Genomic DNA, 20,781 nt, shown 5'->3' with positions numbered 1-20,781 from the left:
CCGTGCGAGGTCGTGGGAGTTATTTGGTTAGCGCGTGTGGATGTAGATAGATTTTTGCCGCAGTGCCCTCTGCTGACCGCAACGTGGCAAACGCAACAGCCTATCGTACCTTTTTATGCATGGTGGTTGCCGCTCATCCACGCACTATCTAGGCTCAACCCTGCTCAGCTTTCGAGATCTGCCGAGATCGGGCGCATTCCAGGAGATCTTGAGCATGCATCCACAACACGCGAGAGATCCGAACCCTACGGCAGTCCACCGGTGGGTAGATGTCGGGAGCTCGCTTGTGTATACGCATTTGGCCTATATTTGCATACGCGTGCGTGGCTCGCGAGCGATTTGCGAACACGTGTGGAACACGTGGATGCCGGACCCTGCGTTGGCACCTTAATCTCCGCTGCGCGGCCATGCGCTCCTCCAGGCTCCCCGGGAGGATGGGCGTCGTGTCGCTCGCTCCCCAGCACCGCCTCGGCCTCCTCCACCACGGCCCCCAGCGCCCGCAGGCCATCCACAAGGCCCCGGTGGACGCTGCTGCCATGCTGCAGGAGAGACACAAGGTTTGGGGCCGAACCCCCACGTGGGACAGACCAGCGTCGCCACGCCGGCGGCACCAGTGGCCTAACGGGCGGGCTCGAAGCTCGTCTTTCTTCTCTGCCTACGATCGCCTTTAGGCGCTGTGTAAGGGCAGCAGTGTGGCGCGGTGGTGACACTGTACCTCGCAGCAGGAAGCCCCTGGGTTAGATTCCTAACTCCGTGCGGAGCTTGAACTTTCTCCCCCGCTTCTTCTGTATGGGTTTCCTCTGGGTTCTCTGGTTTCCTCCCATCGGTAGTATTGACCAAAACATCCCAATGCTAAAAAATCACCTGCAAATTACTCAATTTGGATCACACACAGCAGCGGCAACATCACCCCCTACTGCGAAAACTCAGCAGGACCCTCCTGAAACAGAGTATCGATTTCGATGATAATGAAGCCACGCCGGTACCTGCAGTGCGAGCCGGCTGGAGCGCAGCGAGCGCCGCACACGGCCCAGCCGGTGGGCGAGGGCCCCCCCCTCCAGCCGGGCGTGGGCCGCGGCCGTGGGGCCCGCGCGCTGGCTCAGCTCGTCCGCACGGGCCGAGAGGGCCGCCAGCGAGCTCTCTGCAGCGTCGGCGCCGGCCTCCATCTCCTAGCGGGGCCCAGCAACGGAGACAGAAATGTACACCACCCGTTGGAGGTTCGCCAGCCAACCTGGCTTTCCCGAAACCGCGTTTCGGACCGTTCCCGACCGTTCCGGCGGAAACGAAGCACTTTGTTGCCAGTCGAGTCAAGTCATGTCTAGTTTTGTTTACACAAGTGGTGCCCTTCTTGTACAAATCTGCCACTAAAAGCGCCATCATCGCATTAACACTCAAACTCAACATGAAATTAGAAATATTCTAAACCATGAGAAAAACTGAAATTTATTTACAATCTATCTATAGTAGAAATGGAATAAAAATAAAGCAAATTGTTGCTGTGAGTTAATTGTCGATTTGTGCAAGTGCAAGAGATGAGTTGTTGAGTTTTTAATGCGGTGATGGTTGAGTCGAATGTGCGGATTGCTTGTGGGGGGTTGTCCCGGAGGTTGTGGTGCTCTGTCCAGCGCCGTGCTCCGTGTGTTTTGTTGTTGTTGGTGGTTGCAGTCGGTGGAGCGTTTGCGTTGTCGGTGTCACCTGGCACTTGGAGAGCCAGCTGTGGGCCTCCTCCAGCGGCAGGTCCCAGGGGGAGACGGTCACCCCCAACGTGGCGGCCTCCTCCTCCAGGCGTGACAGCGAGCCGAGGGCCGCCGCTCTTGACACTCCCAGCACCGCCCAAAGCTCCCGCAGCTCGGCGGCCCGGGCGCGGCCCTCTGTGAGGGCCTGTTCCAGCTCTTCCAGGCTGCGCACCGCGTGGAGAGACAGCGGAGTTTTAAAACGAAACTATTTTTACATTACCAGGTGAGGCCCAATGAGCTACGTAGCTCTTTTTCAGAAGCGACCTGGCTATCACAAATGGTAGCTCAAGGAAGTGGCTCATCATGTGGAAATGTATAACAGCCAAATCCTAAAGAACTGCACCTCCGATTAAAACGATTGGCTACGTATGGTGTGATATAAGTTAAAAATACATCTATATATATAAAAGGCAAAGTTGTGAATATGTGTGTCTGTTCAAAATGTTTAGCGTACTTCCCGACATGCAACAAACTTTAAATTTGCCATGTGGGTACTTTCCAGACTGTACACCATGCAAAAATTATAAAAATAGACTTTTGTTATATACTTTTTTTTTGGGGGGGGGGGGGGGCGCAAGAATGCATATATTTTGCACGGCAAGTGAGCTGTGACGTCACATCTGTCATGTCACCCGTATGCGGAAGCGTAACGGAGTGTGCCTATTGATCATGGGTAAAGTGAAATACAAATGTTTTGCTGGTCTAAGATGTTTTTCGCGCAGCATTGCTTTATTATTTCAGTGGTTTACTGCCGTGCGCACCCTGAAAGTTGTGTGTGTCTGCGGCAAGCGCGTGTATGTGTACTTATGGACGCGCGCGTGTGTGTGTGTGGGGGGAGCGGTAGTGTAGCGGTTAGCGCGCTGCGCTACGAACCCGGCGACCCAATTCGATTCCCGCTCACGACCACCACCGGTGACGATTAATTGAACCGGTCCTGGGCCTCCCCTGGGTCGACTCAGCCTCAAACGAGTAACTGGTGTGGTGTGTGAACATCGCCACCGCGGGATAGACAAAGGCGGCCGGGCGTGGTGAATCCAAGTCCCGGGCGAAGCAGGGTAGTAAAGCTCGTATGTAATAAGAGAGCGCCATCTGCTGCATTATTGTGGGGGTTACATTTACAGATTGATACAGTCCACGTATTATCTATAGTCGGGATTCTGTCTGGGGGAAAGGTGAATAGGCGGATCTCGCAGGGAAGCCTCTGGAACGTTCTCGAGGGTTCCAGGAGGGGCGTGGCCAGAGGCGGGGCTTAGCCTCCGAGGAGTGAATATAAGCAGGGGGTACAACAACGTTAGGGGTCGGTGTATGAAGATCGAAGAGGAGCTCCCCGCCATCTCCACCTGCCACGTGGCAGCTCCACCTCCAGTCGCGCCATAGCGCGCCGCCAGCCAGCGGTGCGTTAGCGAGCGGGGTCAGCGCCACGTGGCGCGGGGCAGCGCAGCCACGAGAGTGGGTCGACATCCGCGGAGAGAGAGGTGGCTGTGCCGAAGATTTAAAAATTACCTTGAAGTTACGTACCGTGTCGGAGCCAATTATTGCACATATATACGAAACGCATGTTTCTAAATGTGGAGGGAAAAAAAACCTCCAAATATACAACAGGCGTCAGGGTCGGGATCAAACCCACAACCTCCTCCATACCAGACGAGGTAGTTAATATCTTCCCACAACAACAACTATACTCGTGGTTTTTACCTAACAAAGCCTCAGTGTCAGAAGGGTCCTAACAAGTGTTTTGCCACAGGGGGTGATGTGGCTGCCGTGTTGGATCCCAAGTGAGTGATGTGCAGGTTATGTTTCAGCATCGGGATATGTTTTTTTGGCCAATACTGGCTACATTGTGTGTGCGTTGTTTTTAGCTATGGGAGGAAACTGGAGAACCCAGAGGAAACCCATGCAGAACAGGGGGAGAACTTACAAACTCTGCAGAGACAGGCGCTCAAGTTGGGAATAAAAAAAAACAGTCTTAGGCTGTGAGGTACGGGTGCCACCACCTGCACCACCCTTCCGCCCCAATAGCTGCAGTAGGATTATTCCGTTGTACTATGACCGATTTACCCAGATTGCACCTCGTCTCACCAACCACACCACCACCACCACAGGTGCTCACTCACCGATTGGCCGTCATACCACCGTGCGGTTCGCCGTTAAGTCCTCGGAGCTCTGCGTGGCTGCGGCCCGCTGACCGATCTACGAGCGGCTACTCAAGAACGGCGCTTTTAAACGCGCGAGCGCAAGCGTGAGCGAACGCCGCTTACCTCCTCCTCGCATCGTCCAGGCCCCGTGAGAGGCGCGCGTGCAGCACCGGGTGACACGCGGAGCAGAGCCGCCCCGTCGCCCCCACCAGCTCCAGCAGCAGCTCCGCCCTGCGCTCGCCCTCTCCCTGCAAACGCTGCCAAGGACGAGCGAAGAGGCCTCGCTGAGCTCAAGCGCAGGTCATGGGGGTCACGGGGTCACCGAAGTCGAGTTTATTTATGAATCACGACCACATCATGCGGAATGTGCCCAAGGCAGACTGTACAAATGAGACAGCATGGACAATTATTTATCAATACAGCTGTAAACCCTGAATCGTGACGATTCAACAAATCATGGGACAGAACGGAAGACGGTGGTGGGGGGGGGGGAGTGGATGGAGAGGTGGGTGAATGGTTACATTCCGACAACTCGCCCGGACAGCCTTTCATTTGGTGGCCGGAAGCCAAACTTTAGTTTGTTGTCCTTCCCCCGCACCTCCGATTAGCACGGTTGGCTACGTACGGTGTTAAAGAAGTTGAACAAACATACATACAAGCCGTCGTGCCGCACACGCACCTGTAGGATGCTCGTCTGCCGTTGGGCAGCCTGAGCAGACCCCGTGAGGACACTGGCCCTGCTGAGGCCATGCCAGGCCTCCCACAAGGCCCGGTTCACGGCCTCGTGTGCCGCGTCCCGGCTCCCCCACGCCTCCACGAGCTCCCGCTGCTGCTCCACGACCCGCGACAGCTGGTGGACAAACACAGGGCGATCCGCTTATAGATACCCCACTGGTTTCCACTGACCCCATTATTTATTTACTCGGACAGGTGCGATCGGGCGTTGTGAATCAAGACAGGCCACGTTGGGCAACGTGTGTCAGGGGAGTGTTAAATGGCGTACTAAGTGCTCTGCGATTGATGGGAGACATGCAGAGGCTTTGAAATAATCTGTTGTGTGTTGAGTGTTAAGAAGCGCGAGTTGGCACGGAAAGGCCTCGTTGTCGAAGGGGACAACAGCAGTCGAGACTCACGATGGCGTGGCAGGTGGAGTCACGCAAGCACCCGGTGTGCGGAAGCTAGGAGGATCGTTACGCTACGAGACCATGACAGTCGACAGCTTGGAGAGGCTTCCCTCCAGCAGTGAATTGATCATGGCTGCTGCCGCCGCTGCTGCTGCTGGTAGCGATGGTCTCGGTCCTCTCTTGCATCATCATGAACGCCGTCGAGCTGCCTCTACGGCAACTGCCCTCGGTGACTGTTAGCGCTGGCTATTCTTGTGGTGCGTGTTAGCGCAGCAGCAGCAGCAGCTGGCGGTGGTGGCAACGCACCTCCTGCTGCACGTGGCTGCACGACGCCCGCAGCTCGCGCAGAGTCTCTGAGACGAGACCCCCGGGGGACGTCCCGTCGGCCGGCACCACGGAGCCGCCACACACCTCCAGCTTGTCGACCTCTTCCACTTGCGCCTTCAGCTTGTCCTGCAATTCCTGACGAGCGCAGCACGACACGTCTTACCGCTCACCGTGGGCGGATCTGCGCTGATATTGGCAGCAAAAGTAAAAAGTATATTTTACTCATCCCATGAGTTAAATGGCCTTCTGGGAGTGTTATTGCATCTGCACGTGGCTGTGTGATTACAGTGTTACTCATTTAACAACCGGCTGTGGTGCTTTCCCCAGACATTTCAGTGTCATATTCTTAGTTTTTTCGGTAAAGTCACGTTGAAGAGAAACAACAAAATAACAAAATATATATAAAACAATAAAAAATTCTCACGACGTTTCGACCATAACTCAAACGGTCATCATCAGGTGTGTCGGTTTGCATAAATTTATTTTGAAAACGGCATATTTATTTATTTATTTATATAAAAATAACGTTTGCGTCACGCGCAACGATTGGCTGTTTGCCAGGACTAGTCCATCTATTTTTTGAAAAGAGGAGGGGGGAGACGAAATTTGTTTTTATGTATGCTGTCTGAAAGCCACTGTAAGCGTGAACAATCAATCAAGAACTGAAATGATTTATCAAATCTTTCCAATGATTGCTAAGATAGAATCCATCTTCTCGGTTGAAATTGTCTCTGTGTTTGTATATGTGGATAGCCTCATGAACGAATCTCTCATGGAAGCCAGATGGCTTACAAAGAACCTCCGTCTTGGAAAAGTCAATGGCATGTGAGCCTACTAAATTAGAACAATGATCTGCTACGGCCGAGGTGTTGGTCCTACCGTGTTTAAGGTCTGCTTTATGTTCACGAATGCGGTCCGAGATATGGCGTTTGGTTTCTCCAATGTAACTACTACCACAGAGGCAACTTAGTTTGTAGACACCAGGGTATTGTATGTCCGGAATCACATCTTTTACAGACGGAACCAGATCACGGATTTTATGTAATGTGTTGAAACGGACCTGGATCTTGTGTTTATTCAAGATTTTGGAGATCTTTTTTGTGATCCCAGCAATGTAGGGTAAAGTGATGGTTTTGAAAGGCTCCTCAAGAGGGTTCTTCTTCATGGTTTGAGTGATAGCTTTGCGGATTGTATAGTCGGAGTAACCATTAGCCCTAAGAGCTTGGTGTACGTGCTTGAGTTCACTGCTTATGTGTTCCTGGTCGGATATGCATTGGGCTCTATGATACAGAGTCTTGATGAGAGAATTCTTCTGTGATGGATGGTGGTGGGAATCCGGTTTCAGATAAGCATCCGTATGGGTAGCTTTCCTGTAGACAGAGTGGCTCATTGAACCATCAGGTCTCTTTTTAATTAGGACATCCAAAAAAGGTATCTTGCCATCTATTTCGACTTCCATGGTAAATCTGATGGCTGGGTGTATGGAATTGATGTGGTCGAAGAATTGGTCTAGAGCAGGCCGGCCATGTGGCCAGATGACAAAAGTGTCATCCACGTACCTCTTCCATAAGGTTGGGCGCAGAGTGGCAGTCTGGATGGCGTCAGTCTCAAATTTCTCCATGAAAATGTTAGCTATAACTGGAGAAAGGGGGGAGCCCATTGGGGTGCCCTCAGTTTGTTTGTAGAAAGTTCCATTCCAAGTGAAGTATGTATTGGTTAAACAGTGTCTCACCAGGGGGGGTACCTCAGTGTTTAGTCCTTGATGAACCAAGTCTTCAATGATTGCAATGGTGTCAGGTACAGGAACCTTGGTGAATAAGGAAACTACATCAAAACTGACAAGCAGGTCGTCTGGGGACAGGGAAATACCCTTGATTGTTGATACCAGGTGAGTAGAATTTTGTACCGCAGAGGTGGTCTTTCCAGTGAAAGGACGCAGGATTTCAGACAAAAAACGAGCTAGTTTGTAGGTGGGGGAGCTGATAGTAGAGACTATGGGACGAAGAGGTGTATCAACTTTATGTATTTTTGGTAAGCCGTATAATCTTGGTGGCCTGGCAGCAGAAGGTTTCAACGAAAACTGTTTAGATTGATCAATTAATGCGGTTGAATCAGAAATTATTTTGTTGGTTTGTGTGACGAGGCTGTTGGTGGGATCTCTTTTTATTTTTGTATAACTACCATCGTCGAGTAATTCTTTAATTTTGTTGTTGTATTCTATTTTATCCATGATAACAGTAGCATTGCCTTTGTCAGCTGAGAGAACTACAATATCATTCCTCTTTTTTAATTTATATAATTCAAAACGCTCATCTTTGCTGAGGTTGCTAGCTGGCATCTTAGCGTTTTTGAGGGTTGCAGCGATTTCAGATCTTGCTACGTCTGCAGCGATGTGACCCAGGCCCCTGAGAGCAACGTCTACTTGGGCAATTATATCAACAAAATAATTTCTGATTCAACCGCATTAATTGATCAATCTAAACAGTTTTCGTTGAAACCTTCTGCTGCCAGGCCACCAAGATTATACGGCTTACCAAAAATACATAAAGTTGATACACCTCTTCGTCCCATAGTCTCTACTATCAGCTCCCCCACCTACAAACTAGCTCGTTTTTTGTCTGAAATCCTGCGTCCTTTCACTGGAAATACCACCTCTGCGGTACAAAATTCTACTCACCTGGTATCAACAATCAAGGGTATTTCCCTGTCCCCAGACGACCTGCTTGTCAGTTTTGATGTAGTTTCCTTATTCACCAAGGTTCCTGTACCTGACACCATTGCAATCATTGAAGACTTGGTTCATCAAGGACTAAACACTGAGGTACCCCCCCTGGTGAGACACTGTTTAACCAATACATACTTCACTTGGAATGGAACTTTCTACAAACAAACTGAGGGCACCCCAATGGGCTCCCCCCTTTCTCCAGTTATAGCTAACATTTTCATGGAGAAATTTGAGACTGACGCCATCCAGACTGCCACTCTGCGCCCAACCTTATGGAAGAGGTACGTGGATGACACTTTTGTCATCTGGCCACATGGCCGGCCTGCTCTAGACCAATTCTTCGACCACATCAATTCCATACACCCAGCCATCAGATTTACCATGGAAGTCGAAATAGATGGCAAGATACCTTTTTTGGATGTCCTAATTAAAAAGAGACCTGATGGTTCAATGAGCCACTCTGTCTACAGGAAAGCTACCCATACGGATGCTTATCTGAAACCGGATTCCCACCACCATCCATCACAGAAGAATTCTCTCATCAAGACTCTGTATCATAGAGCCCAATGCATATCCGACCAGGAACACATAAGCAGTGAACTCAAGCACGTACACCAAGCTCTTAGGGCTAATGGTTACTCCGACTATACAATCCGCAAAGCTATCACTCAAACCATGAAGAAGAACCCTCTTGAGGAGCCTTTCAAAACCATCACTTTACCCTACATTGCTGGGATCACAAAAAAGATCTCCAAAATCTTGAATAAACACAAGATCCAGGTCCGTTTCAACACATTACATAAAATCCGTGATCTGGTTCCGTCTGTAAAAGATGTGATTCCGGACATACAATACCCTGGTGTCTACAAACTAAGTTGCCTCTGTGGTAGTAGTTACATTGGAGAAACCAAACGCCATATCTCGGACCGCATTCGTGAACATAAAGCAGACCTTAAACACGGTAGGACCAACACCTCGGCCGTAGCAGATCATTGTTCTAATTCAGTAGGCTCACATGCCATTGACTTTTCCAAGACGGAGGTTCTTTGTAAGCCATCTGGCTTCCATGAGAGATTCGTTCATGAGGCTATCCACATATACAAACACAGAGACAATTTCAACCGAGAAGATGGATTCTATCTTAGCAATCATTGGAAAGATTTGATAAATCATTTCAGTTCTTGATTGATTGTTCACGCTTACAGTGCCTTTCAGACAGCATACATAAAAACAAATTTCGTCTCCCCCCTCCTCTTTTCAAAAAATAGATGGACTAGTCCTGGCAAACAGCCAATCGTTGCGCGTGACGCAAACGTTATTTTTATATATATAAATAAATAAATATGCCGTTTTCAGCATAAATTTATGCAAACCGACACACCTGATGATGACCGTTTGAGTTATGGTCGAAACGTCGTGAGAATGTTTTATTGTTTTATATATATTTTGTTATTTTGTTGTTTCTCTTCAACGTGACTTTACCGAAAAAACTAAGAATATGAATTACTGCAGTCACGAAAGCTTTAAATCAAAATTTCACTGTCAGTTTAAACTTCGATGTGATGAGCTGTAATGAGTGAATAACATAATATTACAACCTGGGACCTCCTTTGCCATCTTAACACCTGTTTTATTGCCAGAAAAAAGGGGAAAACCTATTCTCATAATATTACAATTTAATATTAAACAATCATGTCCAATGATGCACATTCAAAACAAACCTCGTTCACAACTGATTTTTTGTTTCGCGACTGTCCTCTCATAGCCGCCAATAGTTTTTAACTGCCGTTATTATTAACTACGACCAGCTGTCCCTGTTATCCGTTAAGCTAACGGAGCCTCGTTGTGTTCTCCAACGGGGCCATGGTCGACCAAGACGGCGGCTCGAGCGGCACGCGGCGGCCTCACCGAGCACGCGGCGAGCGCGAGAGCCGCCGTGGCTCCGCCACCCCGGCACTGCCGCAGCGCCGCCAGTCGCCCCACGGCCTGCGCCTCCAGCCAGTCGCGCACGGAGCGCGCCAGCGCCTCCCACTCCGTCCAGGCCTCCAGCCGCGTCTCCAGCTTCTCCGCCTGCGCCGGCACACGGCGCAGACGGTCACGCACGACCCTCGACGCGCTCCGAGCGACGAACCGTCGTCACGACGCCGCCCCCGTCGATCGTTCGCCTGCGAGTCTCTGTGCGAGTCGATGGGTGTCTATGGAAGCCTATACATGTCCATTTGAGTCCACATACGGTGCAAAAAGAAGGTCAACGTGCATACATACAAACATGCACATCTCAAAACTACGGACCATCGATCATTCCCTGGCAGCGTTTCAGATGTTCGCTCGGGCCACTCCTCCTGAAGTCGTCCACCGGCTCGCTCAGCGACCTCCACACGAGCAGAGGAACGCTGCCGGTCGACTTCCCGCCGTACACAAAACCATTTGAACGCGTGTGACCACGTGCGCGTAAACTGACACCCGAGGCCCGTTCGTCAATGGGACTTCTGGGCCACTGACCCAATACCACCACCACCACCACCGCCGCCGTCAACGCACGCGCCCTGTCGGCGTCACCCACCGTGGCGGCCAGGCGGCCGAGCAGCGCCTGCCAGCGCCGGTCCAGCACGCCCACGCTCTCGGCCAGCTGCAGCTTCTCACGCCGCCGCGCCTGCACGTGCGCTGCGTCCTGCTGCTGCTGCAGCAGCGCCTGGCTCACGCTGTCCACAAGCGGCTGGCGCGCCTGCGTGTCCAGCGTCAAGCCCTGCGTCGTCACGCACAAGGTGCACGAGCAGACCGTTGGGGCGAGTGCTGTTAGCGAGCACCTATTAAAGTCGGCACGGCGCACAAGGGGGTGGGCGGCCAACGGCACGCCCGGTCACCTTTGTCTCCCCAGTGCTGATGTTTACACACTGGACGAGGTACTCATTCAAGGCTGAGTCACCCTAGGGGAGGCCCAGAAATATCGCCACTGTTATTGAGCGGGGATTAAACTCGGTTCGCTTGGTTCGTAGCGCGATGCACTAACCACTGCACTCCCACTCCCCAAACACCTGCGCTTGGTCACGCACAGCGGCTAGCACTGAGCAGATGGTCCAGGAGTCACGCCACGAGACGTGGCCGATTGAGCCTCCCTCGGGCTCTCACAGGCCACAAGTGGCCGTGGGTGGGAACAGGAGGTCCGCAGAGAAATCCTTGCAGTGCTTGATCCTGTCACAAGTGATTCCGTATTCTTTATTTTTGTGTTTTTTTTTCCCCCCATAGTAGAAGTATCAATTTCTTGTGGAGCCACTCATCAAGCCATGTGAGAGAACGGCCTTCTGAAGTGTATATTGCAGAACTACTTCCGAGATCCCTTCAAGAGGCACTGCACTTCTGCATGCGTCCTGCGACAGCGATGTTCACCACGCGTTGACGTGAAGTCTTATTTCATTCTCAGAGCTGGAACGTTGCCAAATGAGGTAATAACCACATTTAGTGTGATGAATGTTTCGCACAATAATTGGTGCCTGGGTTGAGACCATCATCAACTCATTCTCAGTTTAACATGTATGCTTTCACGACAAATATTATTCATAATAAAGGTTTTTGGGTTATGTTGCATAAGTAATCAACACACCAATTAGTAATTACTTCAGCCCACCGGTGTGTTGGAAAGTAAATCCACAACATTTACAATTTCAGTACCGTGACATTTCGCTGGTAATTACATCCAGCATCGTCGGGCGATTTGCCAGAATAGTGAAGCAATCCACCTGCTTCCGGTCTTAAATATAGCAGGATGACGACGTCATCACTGAACCTTACTGGCTGTGTCAGGTGGTGCAAGGTTACGACGCAACCCAAGAACCTTTATTATGAACTCATTCTCTCCTAGAGAGAGCTCGCTTTAATCGTGCGCAACAGACTCCCGGATTCGTTGTCTGGTGGGTTCCACAAAACGTCGGCCTCTACCCCAACTGTAATCCTGGTCGTGTCATGTGCTGCAGATCCATTCATAACCCTCACGTAGCAGAGGCGACAGGTTTCTCAGAATGGCTCAAACAAGGGAATTGCAGAGAACACGTAAGAAAAAAAAGGGCATTTTATCTTTACAATTTTGTTTATATCTCTATTGAAAACCGGCCGTGTGATTGACAAGACGAGGAAGAACAGAATGGGATTGTTGGTGGCGAATGTGGCTGCGAGGATGATCATTCAGCGATGAAATCAGCTCTCCGTGTGCAGCTTGCGCTGGGCGGATTATTGAGATGTGGCGTCGGCTTGGGATGTGGCGTCTACTTAGGGAGACTTCCATCCAGCAGTGGACTGACCATGTCTGATGACGAGGATGAAACTATTGTATCGAACCATACCAGCGGCGCTGCCAGAAGCAGCGATCGCGCAGGCACAGCTCTGCCGCTGGCAGCGCGAGCGCTCGGCTATCAGTGCTCAACGGCTGCTGTACGCTCGCTCGCTCACGCACACGTGCACTCGCTTCTCGTCTCAGAGGCGTAATGGGATTTGAAGCGACGCTGATGAAAAATATGCAGAACCGCGACGGCCGAGTGAGAGGGCTTCATCTGACGAAGCGGTCTGTGCCTGGGATTTGTGCCGCCGGATTAACTTCAAGGTCCGCGCTGACGTGGGCTCACGGAGGGGATGATGGAGGCATCTGGAGGGGGTTGTCAGGTGGGTAGGCTGGAGGCCTTTTTCACGCTGGCAATCACAGCAAGAAATAAAAGTAATTAGATGAGGAAGTGGACCCATCAGGCACCGTCTGGTATGCACGCGTGCGTTCACAGGCACCCGTCACGGACGGCCTCGTGCGGGCTCGCGTTAGGACTTCTTCGTGCTCTGCTCTCCGGCGTGTGCTCGCGTCCTACTCTCGTTGTCACTTCATGCAGAAGAGAACTTCGCAACGCCCTGCGCTTGTCGGATGAGCGACGGCGGAACGAGATTGCCGACACACGTGTCTGCGAGGACGGCAATTCGTTCAGGTGAACTACGAGCTCCCAGCACGCTCCGCACGCGGGGACCCAGGCTGCCGGGCACGCGGTGCGGAACGGCCGGGACTCCGTGCCGGACGACGCGCGGCTCGACGGCGGTCGGTACCTTGTACTCGTCGAGCAGAACCCTGAGCGGCGCCGCGCCGACCAGGCCGGAGAGTTTGTCTCCGTCGCTCGCGAGCCTCCGCTCCACCTCGTCCACCCAGTCCAGGAGCTCCGCCATGGCTTGGCACGACGGGCGGCACGCCACCAACGCCTGCGGAGACACGCACGGCTCGCGTCAGCCCCGGAGCGTCAAGGGGGGCCGAGCCTCCCCCTTCCCCCTTCCCTGCTGGAGGCTCGGTCTCCCTTCTATATGGACGATGGTGCAGCCACTGCTACCGTTGCTGTTACGGCGCGATTTCATGGGGGGGGGGGATTTCCTTGGCTTCGTTAGTTCCTGGGTGGAGGAATCCAGTTATCCCACCCCGATACAAGATGCGGACTTGACACTGCCAGCGTGGTCGGTGCTTGCGTGGAGGGCCGCTTGCCAATGCGGGCGTGTGCCATAGGGTTGGGGGCTGGCTGCGAGGTGGCCTGAAGACAGCAGCACGGCAACGGATTCTTCGTGAAACTTAAGATGCTGTTGCCGAAGACAACGACGACGATGACTCAGACGTGGCTACCACTGCCGCTGCCGTCACTGGGCACAACAATGACGGCGGCGGCGGCACCGCCGGTAACGACGCGGTGAGGGGGCGCGACTGCCGCGTGCGGGGGGACGCGGGCGCCGGCCACCTGGTGCAGGCGCTCCTGCACGAGCGGCACGCGCGCCGTCAGCTCGGCCCACGCCGTCTCCAGCTGCGCCAACTGCGTCCTCGGCGCCGTCGCCTCGCCCTGCTGCAGCTGCAGCAGTCGGGTGCCGCCCGCCACCACCGCCGCCTTGAGGGACACCTTCACGTTGGCCTCGTGCACAAACGCCTGGCGGGACGGGCAGTAGCGCCGCACGACATGCACGCACGCACACGCACGCACACACACACACTCGCACGCACGCACGCACGCACACACACGCACACACACGCACGCGCACACACACGCACGCGCACGGGTACAGCGACCGAATTTCAGGGAGGCTCAACCGGGACACGTGGTGGCGAGGCAGCAGCCCCTCCCTCCCACCTCTCGGTAAACAAACCCTCGTCACCCAAATCCCTGTAACCTTGCTCCATTCACAACAACAATTCCAACAACAGCATTTATATTGCACTCATTACTACTATAATAAGCCAAGAATGTGTGTGTGTCCCGCACGTGACGTCACTCGACATGGGGCAACCCCTCCCTCATTAATATTCATGAGCTGAACAATTTTTCTATTTCATATTTCATATTTACTGCAATATATAGTAAAACCTTGGATTGCGAGCATAATTCGTTCCGGAAACGTGATTGTAATCCAAAGCACTCGTACATCAAAGCACTCGTATATCAGTTGTGATCACGTGACGCTCGGCAGACAAAGCCTATACACGTACGCTACTTGTATTGCAAGACCTCGCTCGTTTATCAAATTATTATTAATTTAAAAATTCTGCTCGTCTTGCAAAACACTCGAAGACCAAGTTACTCGCAATCCAAGGTTTTACTGTACATCCATCCTTGGACGGACAAACAAGATCGCAATGTAATAAACGTCTCAGAAGTATTTTTTTAATAGCCTTGGAGACCCCCTAATGGCAGCTTATCTGCCATGGGGCGACATGAGAGCCCTCGATCGCTGGCTGTTTTTGCGTTGTTGGCCTGTGGGCCTGTGGTTCAGCGCCTGTTGCCAAGCCGAATTACCTCTTGCCTTGGCCAAAACACTTTGGGTCTCATTCCCTTCACTCTGCTCAGCGAGCTGGCTTTTCAGCAATCTTGAGTGACCCACGTCAATCTTGCAAATGAGACTCCTCCATCCTGGTCTCTCGAGTTCTCACCCGATCACACAAACTGGACTCCAACAGCCCGAACCCTCGCGGGGTCACCTGACCCGCGTCCTCACCATGAACCGATGGAAGAGCTCCTGGGCCGTGGACGGCTCGTGAGCCACCGTGTCCGCCTGGTTGCTCCAGTAGTCCAGCCGGCCCCGCGACTCGGCGAGCCACAGCAGCAGCTCCGTGCACTCGCGGCGGAACCTTCGGGGCGAACGGAGGTCGGCGGGTGAGGACAAACGAGCGGAAGCGGCGCGTTAACAACGGCGTCGTGTCGGTCGTCCCCTCCCAGATGCCGCCGCGGCCTTACGGCGAGCGCGGCGCGGACTCGCGATCGTCGTACCGCGCCAGGTGCGCCAGCAGGGCCTGGAGCCGACGCAGCTCCGCGCCCAGGCGGCCGCCGCAGTCCGCCCAGCGCTGGCCGAAGCCCTCGAGGTGGCATGTCAGGCCCGGCCCGGCAGCGAGGCCCAGCGCGAGAGCCGTCGGGCGCGGGGCCCCGTCTCCCAGCTCGCCTTGTGGCGCCGAGCGCCCCTCGGCGCCGCCGTCCGACACAGGGGCGGCCGGCGACCTTTCGCCTTCGCCGGAAATCCGGAGGGTCGGCTCGGCAGGATCCCCGCCCGCGCCGCTCGTCGTCACCCGCGGGCCCTCGCCGTCGTCGCGCCCGGCCCGCGCGGCCTCGTCGGCCGAGCTGAGCCGCGCCATCAGGAGGCCGTGCAGCCGCTTGCCGTCCGCCAGCAGCTGGGAGACCCGGGGTAGGTGCTCGTCCAGGTGCGACCGCAGTCTCTGCGCGGGGGGCGATGACCGAGCGAGGAGGAGGAGAGATGCGCGAGGGAATTTACGCTGGGAAGGGAACGAGCCGGGCGTGGTGGTCTCACGGACCGCACAGCGATCCGTGAGACCCACAAACTCGCCGGGCTGCGCAAAAGTGAGCGTAAGATGGCAGGACAGCAAGTGGCTTTTGAGTACCGTCGTTGCCGCATCTTTCCAATGCTCACCAGGAGAGCGGCGATGCGGTCTGACAGCCACTCCTCCGACTCCTCCACCACCCCGCGGGCCACCATGGAGCCCTCGGCGTGCTCCAGCTGCCGGCTCAGATCCTCGTGCTCCCGCTCCAGCTGCTGCCACGCCTGACGAGGGCCAGCGGGGCAGCGGGGACACAGGGCGAATGGTGAGCCGTTGTGCTGGATCGAGGGAAATACAAATGCGGTCGTAACGAGAGGTTCCCGCACCTGGATGATCCAGCGCTGATCGGCGACCCCGGCCCGGAGGCTCTCCTGCTGCTCGTCGAGGCGCGCCTGCAGCCGCGTCCACGCGGCATCGCGGCGCCCCGACGCCCGGCGCGCCCACTCCTCCACCGCGAAGCGCCGCTCCTCCAGCCGGCGGAAGAACTCCTGCGCGGAGGTGGCGACGCCACGTTACCGACCCTCACGGAGGAGCAGCTGCGTCACGTGCGCTCACCACGCCACTTCACGTCAACACTACACGTATATACAGTATATATGCACTGTATATATACAGTATATATATCTACCGATACCAGACGTCATGGTTTGGCTGGGGCAGCCCGGGTTCCAGTAAAGCTTTACCCAGCGTCCCACAGCATTTGCGAAAATAATAATCTTATTCCGATTTACATTTTCCGAGTCTCATGCCCATCTCATCACGCGTCCTCGTTGAGCCTCCCAGAAATGCGTTGGCTCCAAACAAAGGCAACGCACCTGCAGGGCCAGACACTGCTGCTCCGCTTGCTCGAGGTCTGCGGCGGCGAGCAGCAGCCGGGGAGCGGAGAGGAGCCGCTCGTCCGCGAGACGCGCGAGCATCAGCAGCGCCCGCAGCTCCTGCTCGTAGCGCCGGTCGGCGGCGCAAGCGCGCGTCAGGGCGTGCCGCCGCCCGTGAACGTCCTCCTCCAGCGTCTCGAGCATGTGCTGCGGGACAAGGAGACACGGTGTCCCATGGGACTATGAGATGGAGAGACAAGGAGACGCGGTGTCCCATGGGACTGTGAAACGGAGAGACAAGGAGACACGGTGTCCCATGGGACTGTGAGACGGAGAGACAAGGAGACGCGGTGTCCCATGGGACTGTGAGACAGAGAGACAAGGAGACACGGTGTCCCATGGGACTGTGAGACGGAGAGACAAGGAGACACGGTGTCCCATGGGACTGTGAGATGGAGAGACAAGGAGACACGGTATCCCATGGGACTGTGAGAAGGAGAGACAAGGAGACGCGGTGTCCCATGGAACTGTGAGACGGAGAGACAAGGAGACGCGGTGTCCCATGGGACTGTGATACGGAGAGACAAGGAGACACGGTGTCCCATGGGACTGTGAGACGGAGACACAAGGAGACACGGTGTCCCATGGAACTGTGAGACGGAGAGACAAGGAGAGACGGTGTCCCATGGGACTGTGAGACGGAGAGACAAGGAGACACGGTGTCCCATGGGACTGTGAGACGGAGAGACAAGGAAAGACGGTGTCCCATGGGACCGTGAGACGGAGACACAAGGAGACACGGTGTCCCATAGGACTGTGAGAAGGAGTGACGGGGAGACAGGGAAACACAGTGTCCCATGAGGCTATAAGGCAGTGTGCGCTGTGAGAAAGGGAGATGGAGAAAAAGGGAGACACAGTGGGAAGATTTAGAGACTCCCCAGGGCAGCTACCTCCCTCAATAGGATGACAAGAGGACGATGGTGGGGAAACCAGGACTGGGGGCCTCCCGAGCACCAACCTCGATGCGCGCCAGGTCGGTGCCCGCGGGAGACGTGGGCTTAGCTTCGAGCTGGCGCTGCCGGAGCGGCGCCGCTTGGCTTCTCAGGCTGTCCAGGGACCGCGCCACCTCTCTGAGCACCTGGCGGAGAGGCACGTGGGACCGTGTCAGTGCCACACGGTGGTTGCGCCGTCTGGCACACGGCGCGCGTGTACAGGAGGCTCCGCAGCACTTGCCCCCAAAAGGCTACGTGGGGGATCTTTGTCTTTGGAAGAGGCTTGTGAAGGACGCCACTGGGCAGTCGGAGGCAGTCGCCCTCCAGCAACAATGGAGGGCGGAGGAGCAATGCTCACAACAACGAGCGGAGCATCGGTCGGCTAAAATACAGCAAGTAGGTGCAGCGGGGAACACAGATGGCGCATCTGCCAGTCATGTCGGTCAGTTAGCCCGTAACACCTGGGTCCCATGATCGCCTGTCAGTGCACCTTGCACGCATCACGTGGCCTCACGGCACTCCTGTGAACGTTTTGAATGGCTTCTCTATAGCGACGTGACGCCAAACGCACACTCGGGATAAATATGGAGAGAGAAGGAAAGGGAGCGCCCTCGCGCATCGCCGCCTTCAGCGTGCGCCGCTGTGGTGCAGCCGCATGCCTCCAGTTGCTGAGTGGGGCTGTGGTCAGCGCAGTGCTGGAGCTTGCGCTGAAAGGAGCGCCGCTCGCTCGACACGGCGTTCTGCAGCGCCGCCACCTCCCTCTGCAGCGCAGACACGGATAAACGCACCACACCGTCACCGCACGGAGACACGCTCCGCACTGTCACCGTATCATCATCATCATCATCAGCCCTTCAAAAAATATAATAGTGAAACCTGCTGTGAAAACCTGCCATCTACCGGTGTGTTTGTCATGCCAGCAAAGGCGAGTCGTTGATCGCAAGCAACATCACAGGGGCTATCTGTCCATTGCGAACAAATGCCTTCATCCAGAGAGGAACCCCGGTCTCTGCTGGGCTCCGAGTGAGTCACTTCCATCCCAGTGGCTTCCCCTTTGTCCGTGCACGGCGAGTGCGCCTGTTGACGTGTCGAGAAGGAGGCTCGCGCCGGTTTCACTGGAGGAGTCCGCGAGGTGCTCCTCGCCAATTGCGAGGTTGGAGTCGTCATCCCAGCCACGTCAGAGTGCGCGTCGTGACCCGCGTGAGATCTCGGGGTCACGTCGATCAGCTGCTGCTGCTGTATGTATGTTGACCTTCTTTCCCACTGTATGTACATGTAGCCAACCGTGCTAATCAGTAGCTGCTGTTAAAAAATTGGAATGATGATGGTGATGACTGTGATGATGATGATGACGACGGTGATGATGATGGCAATGATGATGATGACGGTGATGAAATGATGACGACGATGGTGATGATGATGATCACGGTAATGATGACGAAGTGGCCTTGGCACCTGGTGCTCGGCGACTCTGGATATCCCGTCCCTGAGGGCCGAGCAGCTGGCCCGCAAGGCGGCCTCCAGGGCGCCCAGCCGCAGCTGCACGCCCCTCCGCGTGGCAGCGGCGGCGGTGGCGGTAGCGTCGCCCGGGCCCGGCTCGCTCGCCGCATCGTCCTCCCACGAGCGGTGGCGCAACTCGCGGTCCAACTCCGCCAGGTGGACGCACAGCTCCTGCCGTGGCCGAGGGCCGGCGCACACGGGGGCGGAGGTCGGGGTGAGGCGAGGACCGCCGCCGTGCGGCTCGGTAGCACGCTTGCCGTTGTTAGGCCGCTCGTCGCGAGCAACGTTGCTATCGTTATTATTACTACGGCCGTTCTCTGTTTCGTCGTCTGCATGATCATCATCATCGCCGCAATCATCAACCGTGCATCAGCAACGTGAACCTTCGAATCACCGTCAATCTTTTCATCATCATTATCATCATCATCAAAAATCGTATCTTCAATGTTACCAACAACATTGTTTTATGATCATCATCATCATCAACCTTGTCATAATCACTACAATAAATATAACCAACCTCTACATCATCATTATAATCATCATCATTACTGTCATCATCATCATCATCATAATTAGTGCTGTCATCATGAGGATCATCATCATCATCATCGTCGTTGTCCAATTTCACTCCGGTGCGTAAACCGTACAACAACTGTGCCCCTCGCGGAATCGTCACCTCCTCTTCCTCCAGCCGCGCCTCCCGCTCCTCGTCGCCGTCCGCCCAGGGCAGGAGGAGTGCCTCCTCCACGGCGTCGAGTCGGCGCGACGCTGCCCGCAGCACGGAGAAGCGCTTCCACTCGGGGTCACGTGGCCTCTCCCCCCCCTCCTCCTCCTCCTCCTCCCCCCGCTCCTCGTCACCGTCTTCCTCCACCTCTTCCTCCACCGTCCCCTCCCCATGGTGCTCAACACCGTTCTGCACCTGGGATGAGAATCAGCAGCAGCAGCAGCTAATGTTGTTGGACGTCTGTGTGCACGTTGAACTTATTCCGCACAGTACGTAGCCAACCGTGCTAATCGGAGGTGCGGGAATTTATGACAGGAATTCAGCGGGGGGGGTGGGGGGGGGGTCAGCCCCTTCCAGTCCCCCCCCCCCGTCACCCCTTCCACCCAACGGGGCTGCTGGAAGCCAATGGTGACAATTCATCGAACTTTTAGTGGGGGAGTGAGAGAAGGCAAATGGTTGCGTGCCGATCAAGGATGAGTGGGAGGGGTGAATAGCGGGTGAGGGCGCGATCGCGAGGGGCCGCCACGCTTCACCTCTCCGTCGCCGGCGCCCCCCCCGGCCGAGCGTCCGAGCCTCGCTGCCGCCCGCGGCGCCACCGCCGCCGCGCGGTGAGCCGGCGGAGGCCGACCCGGCCCCCACGCCTCCTCCAGCGGCGACATCGAGGCGAGCGGCACCTGCGGGGGGGGGGGGGGTGTAAAATCGGTACTCGTCTTCATCGGCCGTCACGGCCGTCGTGCGCTGCTGGACGAAGGCCTCGCCGCCCCTCGCTCGCGGCCCCGCCGATGCCACAATCGCGACGTGGCCGTATGGACTGTCGGGGCAGGTGCTGTTCGCGAGCGCCTATTAAGGCCAGCGCGGTTGCACGAGTGAGCGGC

The 20,781-nt window shown here is 55.1% G+C and overlaps 1 protein-coding gene across 3 annotated transcripts in view; it reads right to left on the bottom strand.

Annotated features, from left to right (window-relative positions):
• LOC116943297 (nesprin-1-like) overlaps positions 1-20,781 on the bottom strand; it is a 97,545-nt gene that overhangs the window by 54,565 nt on the left and 22,199 nt on the right. For all 3 annotated transcript variants that reach the window (XM_032956034.2, XM_032956036.2, XM_032956035.2), the window contains exons 8-27: positions 20,440-20,580; positions 19,859-20,101; positions 19,135-19,350; positions 18,339-18,440; positions 17,706-17,825; positions 16,688-16,894; positions 16,199-16,360; positions 15,965-16,096; positions 15,313-15,752; positions 15,041-15,173; positions 13,795-13,977; positions 13,124-13,273; positions 10,611-10,793; positions 9,956-10,117; positions 5,302-5,457; positions 4,551-4,721; positions 3,995-4,128; positions 1,696-1,900; positions 987-1,169; positions 387-539 (exon numbers count right to left, since the gene is read on the bottom strand). In XM_032956034.2, the coding sequence (XP_032811925.2) occupies positions 387-539; positions 987-1,169; positions 1,696-1,900; positions 3,995-4,128; positions 4,551-4,721; positions 5,302-5,457; positions 9,956-10,117; positions 10,611-10,793; positions 13,124-13,273; positions 13,795-13,977; positions 15,041-15,173; positions 15,313-15,752; positions 15,965-16,096; positions 16,199-16,360; positions 16,688-16,894; positions 17,706-17,825; positions 18,339-18,440; positions 19,135-19,350; positions 19,859-20,101; positions 20,440-20,580 (3,576 nt within the window). The remainder of the gene's footprint in view (positions 1-386; positions 540-986; positions 1,170-1,695; positions 1,901-3,994; positions 4,129-4,550; positions 4,722-5,301; positions 5,458-9,955; positions 10,118-10,610; positions 10,794-13,123; positions 13,274-13,794; positions 13,978-15,040; positions 15,174-15,312; positions 15,753-15,964; positions 16,097-16,198; positions 16,361-16,687; positions 16,895-17,705; positions 17,826-18,338; positions 18,441-19,134; positions 19,351-19,858; positions 20,102-20,439; positions 20,581-20,781) is intronic.

The sequence above is a fragment of the Petromyzon marinus genome, chromosome 17 (assembly GCF_048934315.1).
Source record: "Petromyzon marinus isolate PM22_M1 ecotype Great Lakes invasive population chromosome 17, UKy_Petmar_22M1.pri1.0, whole genome shotgun sequence".
NCBI lineage: Eukaryota > Metazoa > Chordata > Hyperoartia > Petromyzontiformes > Petromyzontidae > Petromyzon > Petromyzon marinus.
Note: the sequence above shows the minus strand (reverse complement) of the source record. Positions and strands in the feature narration are given on the sequence as shown.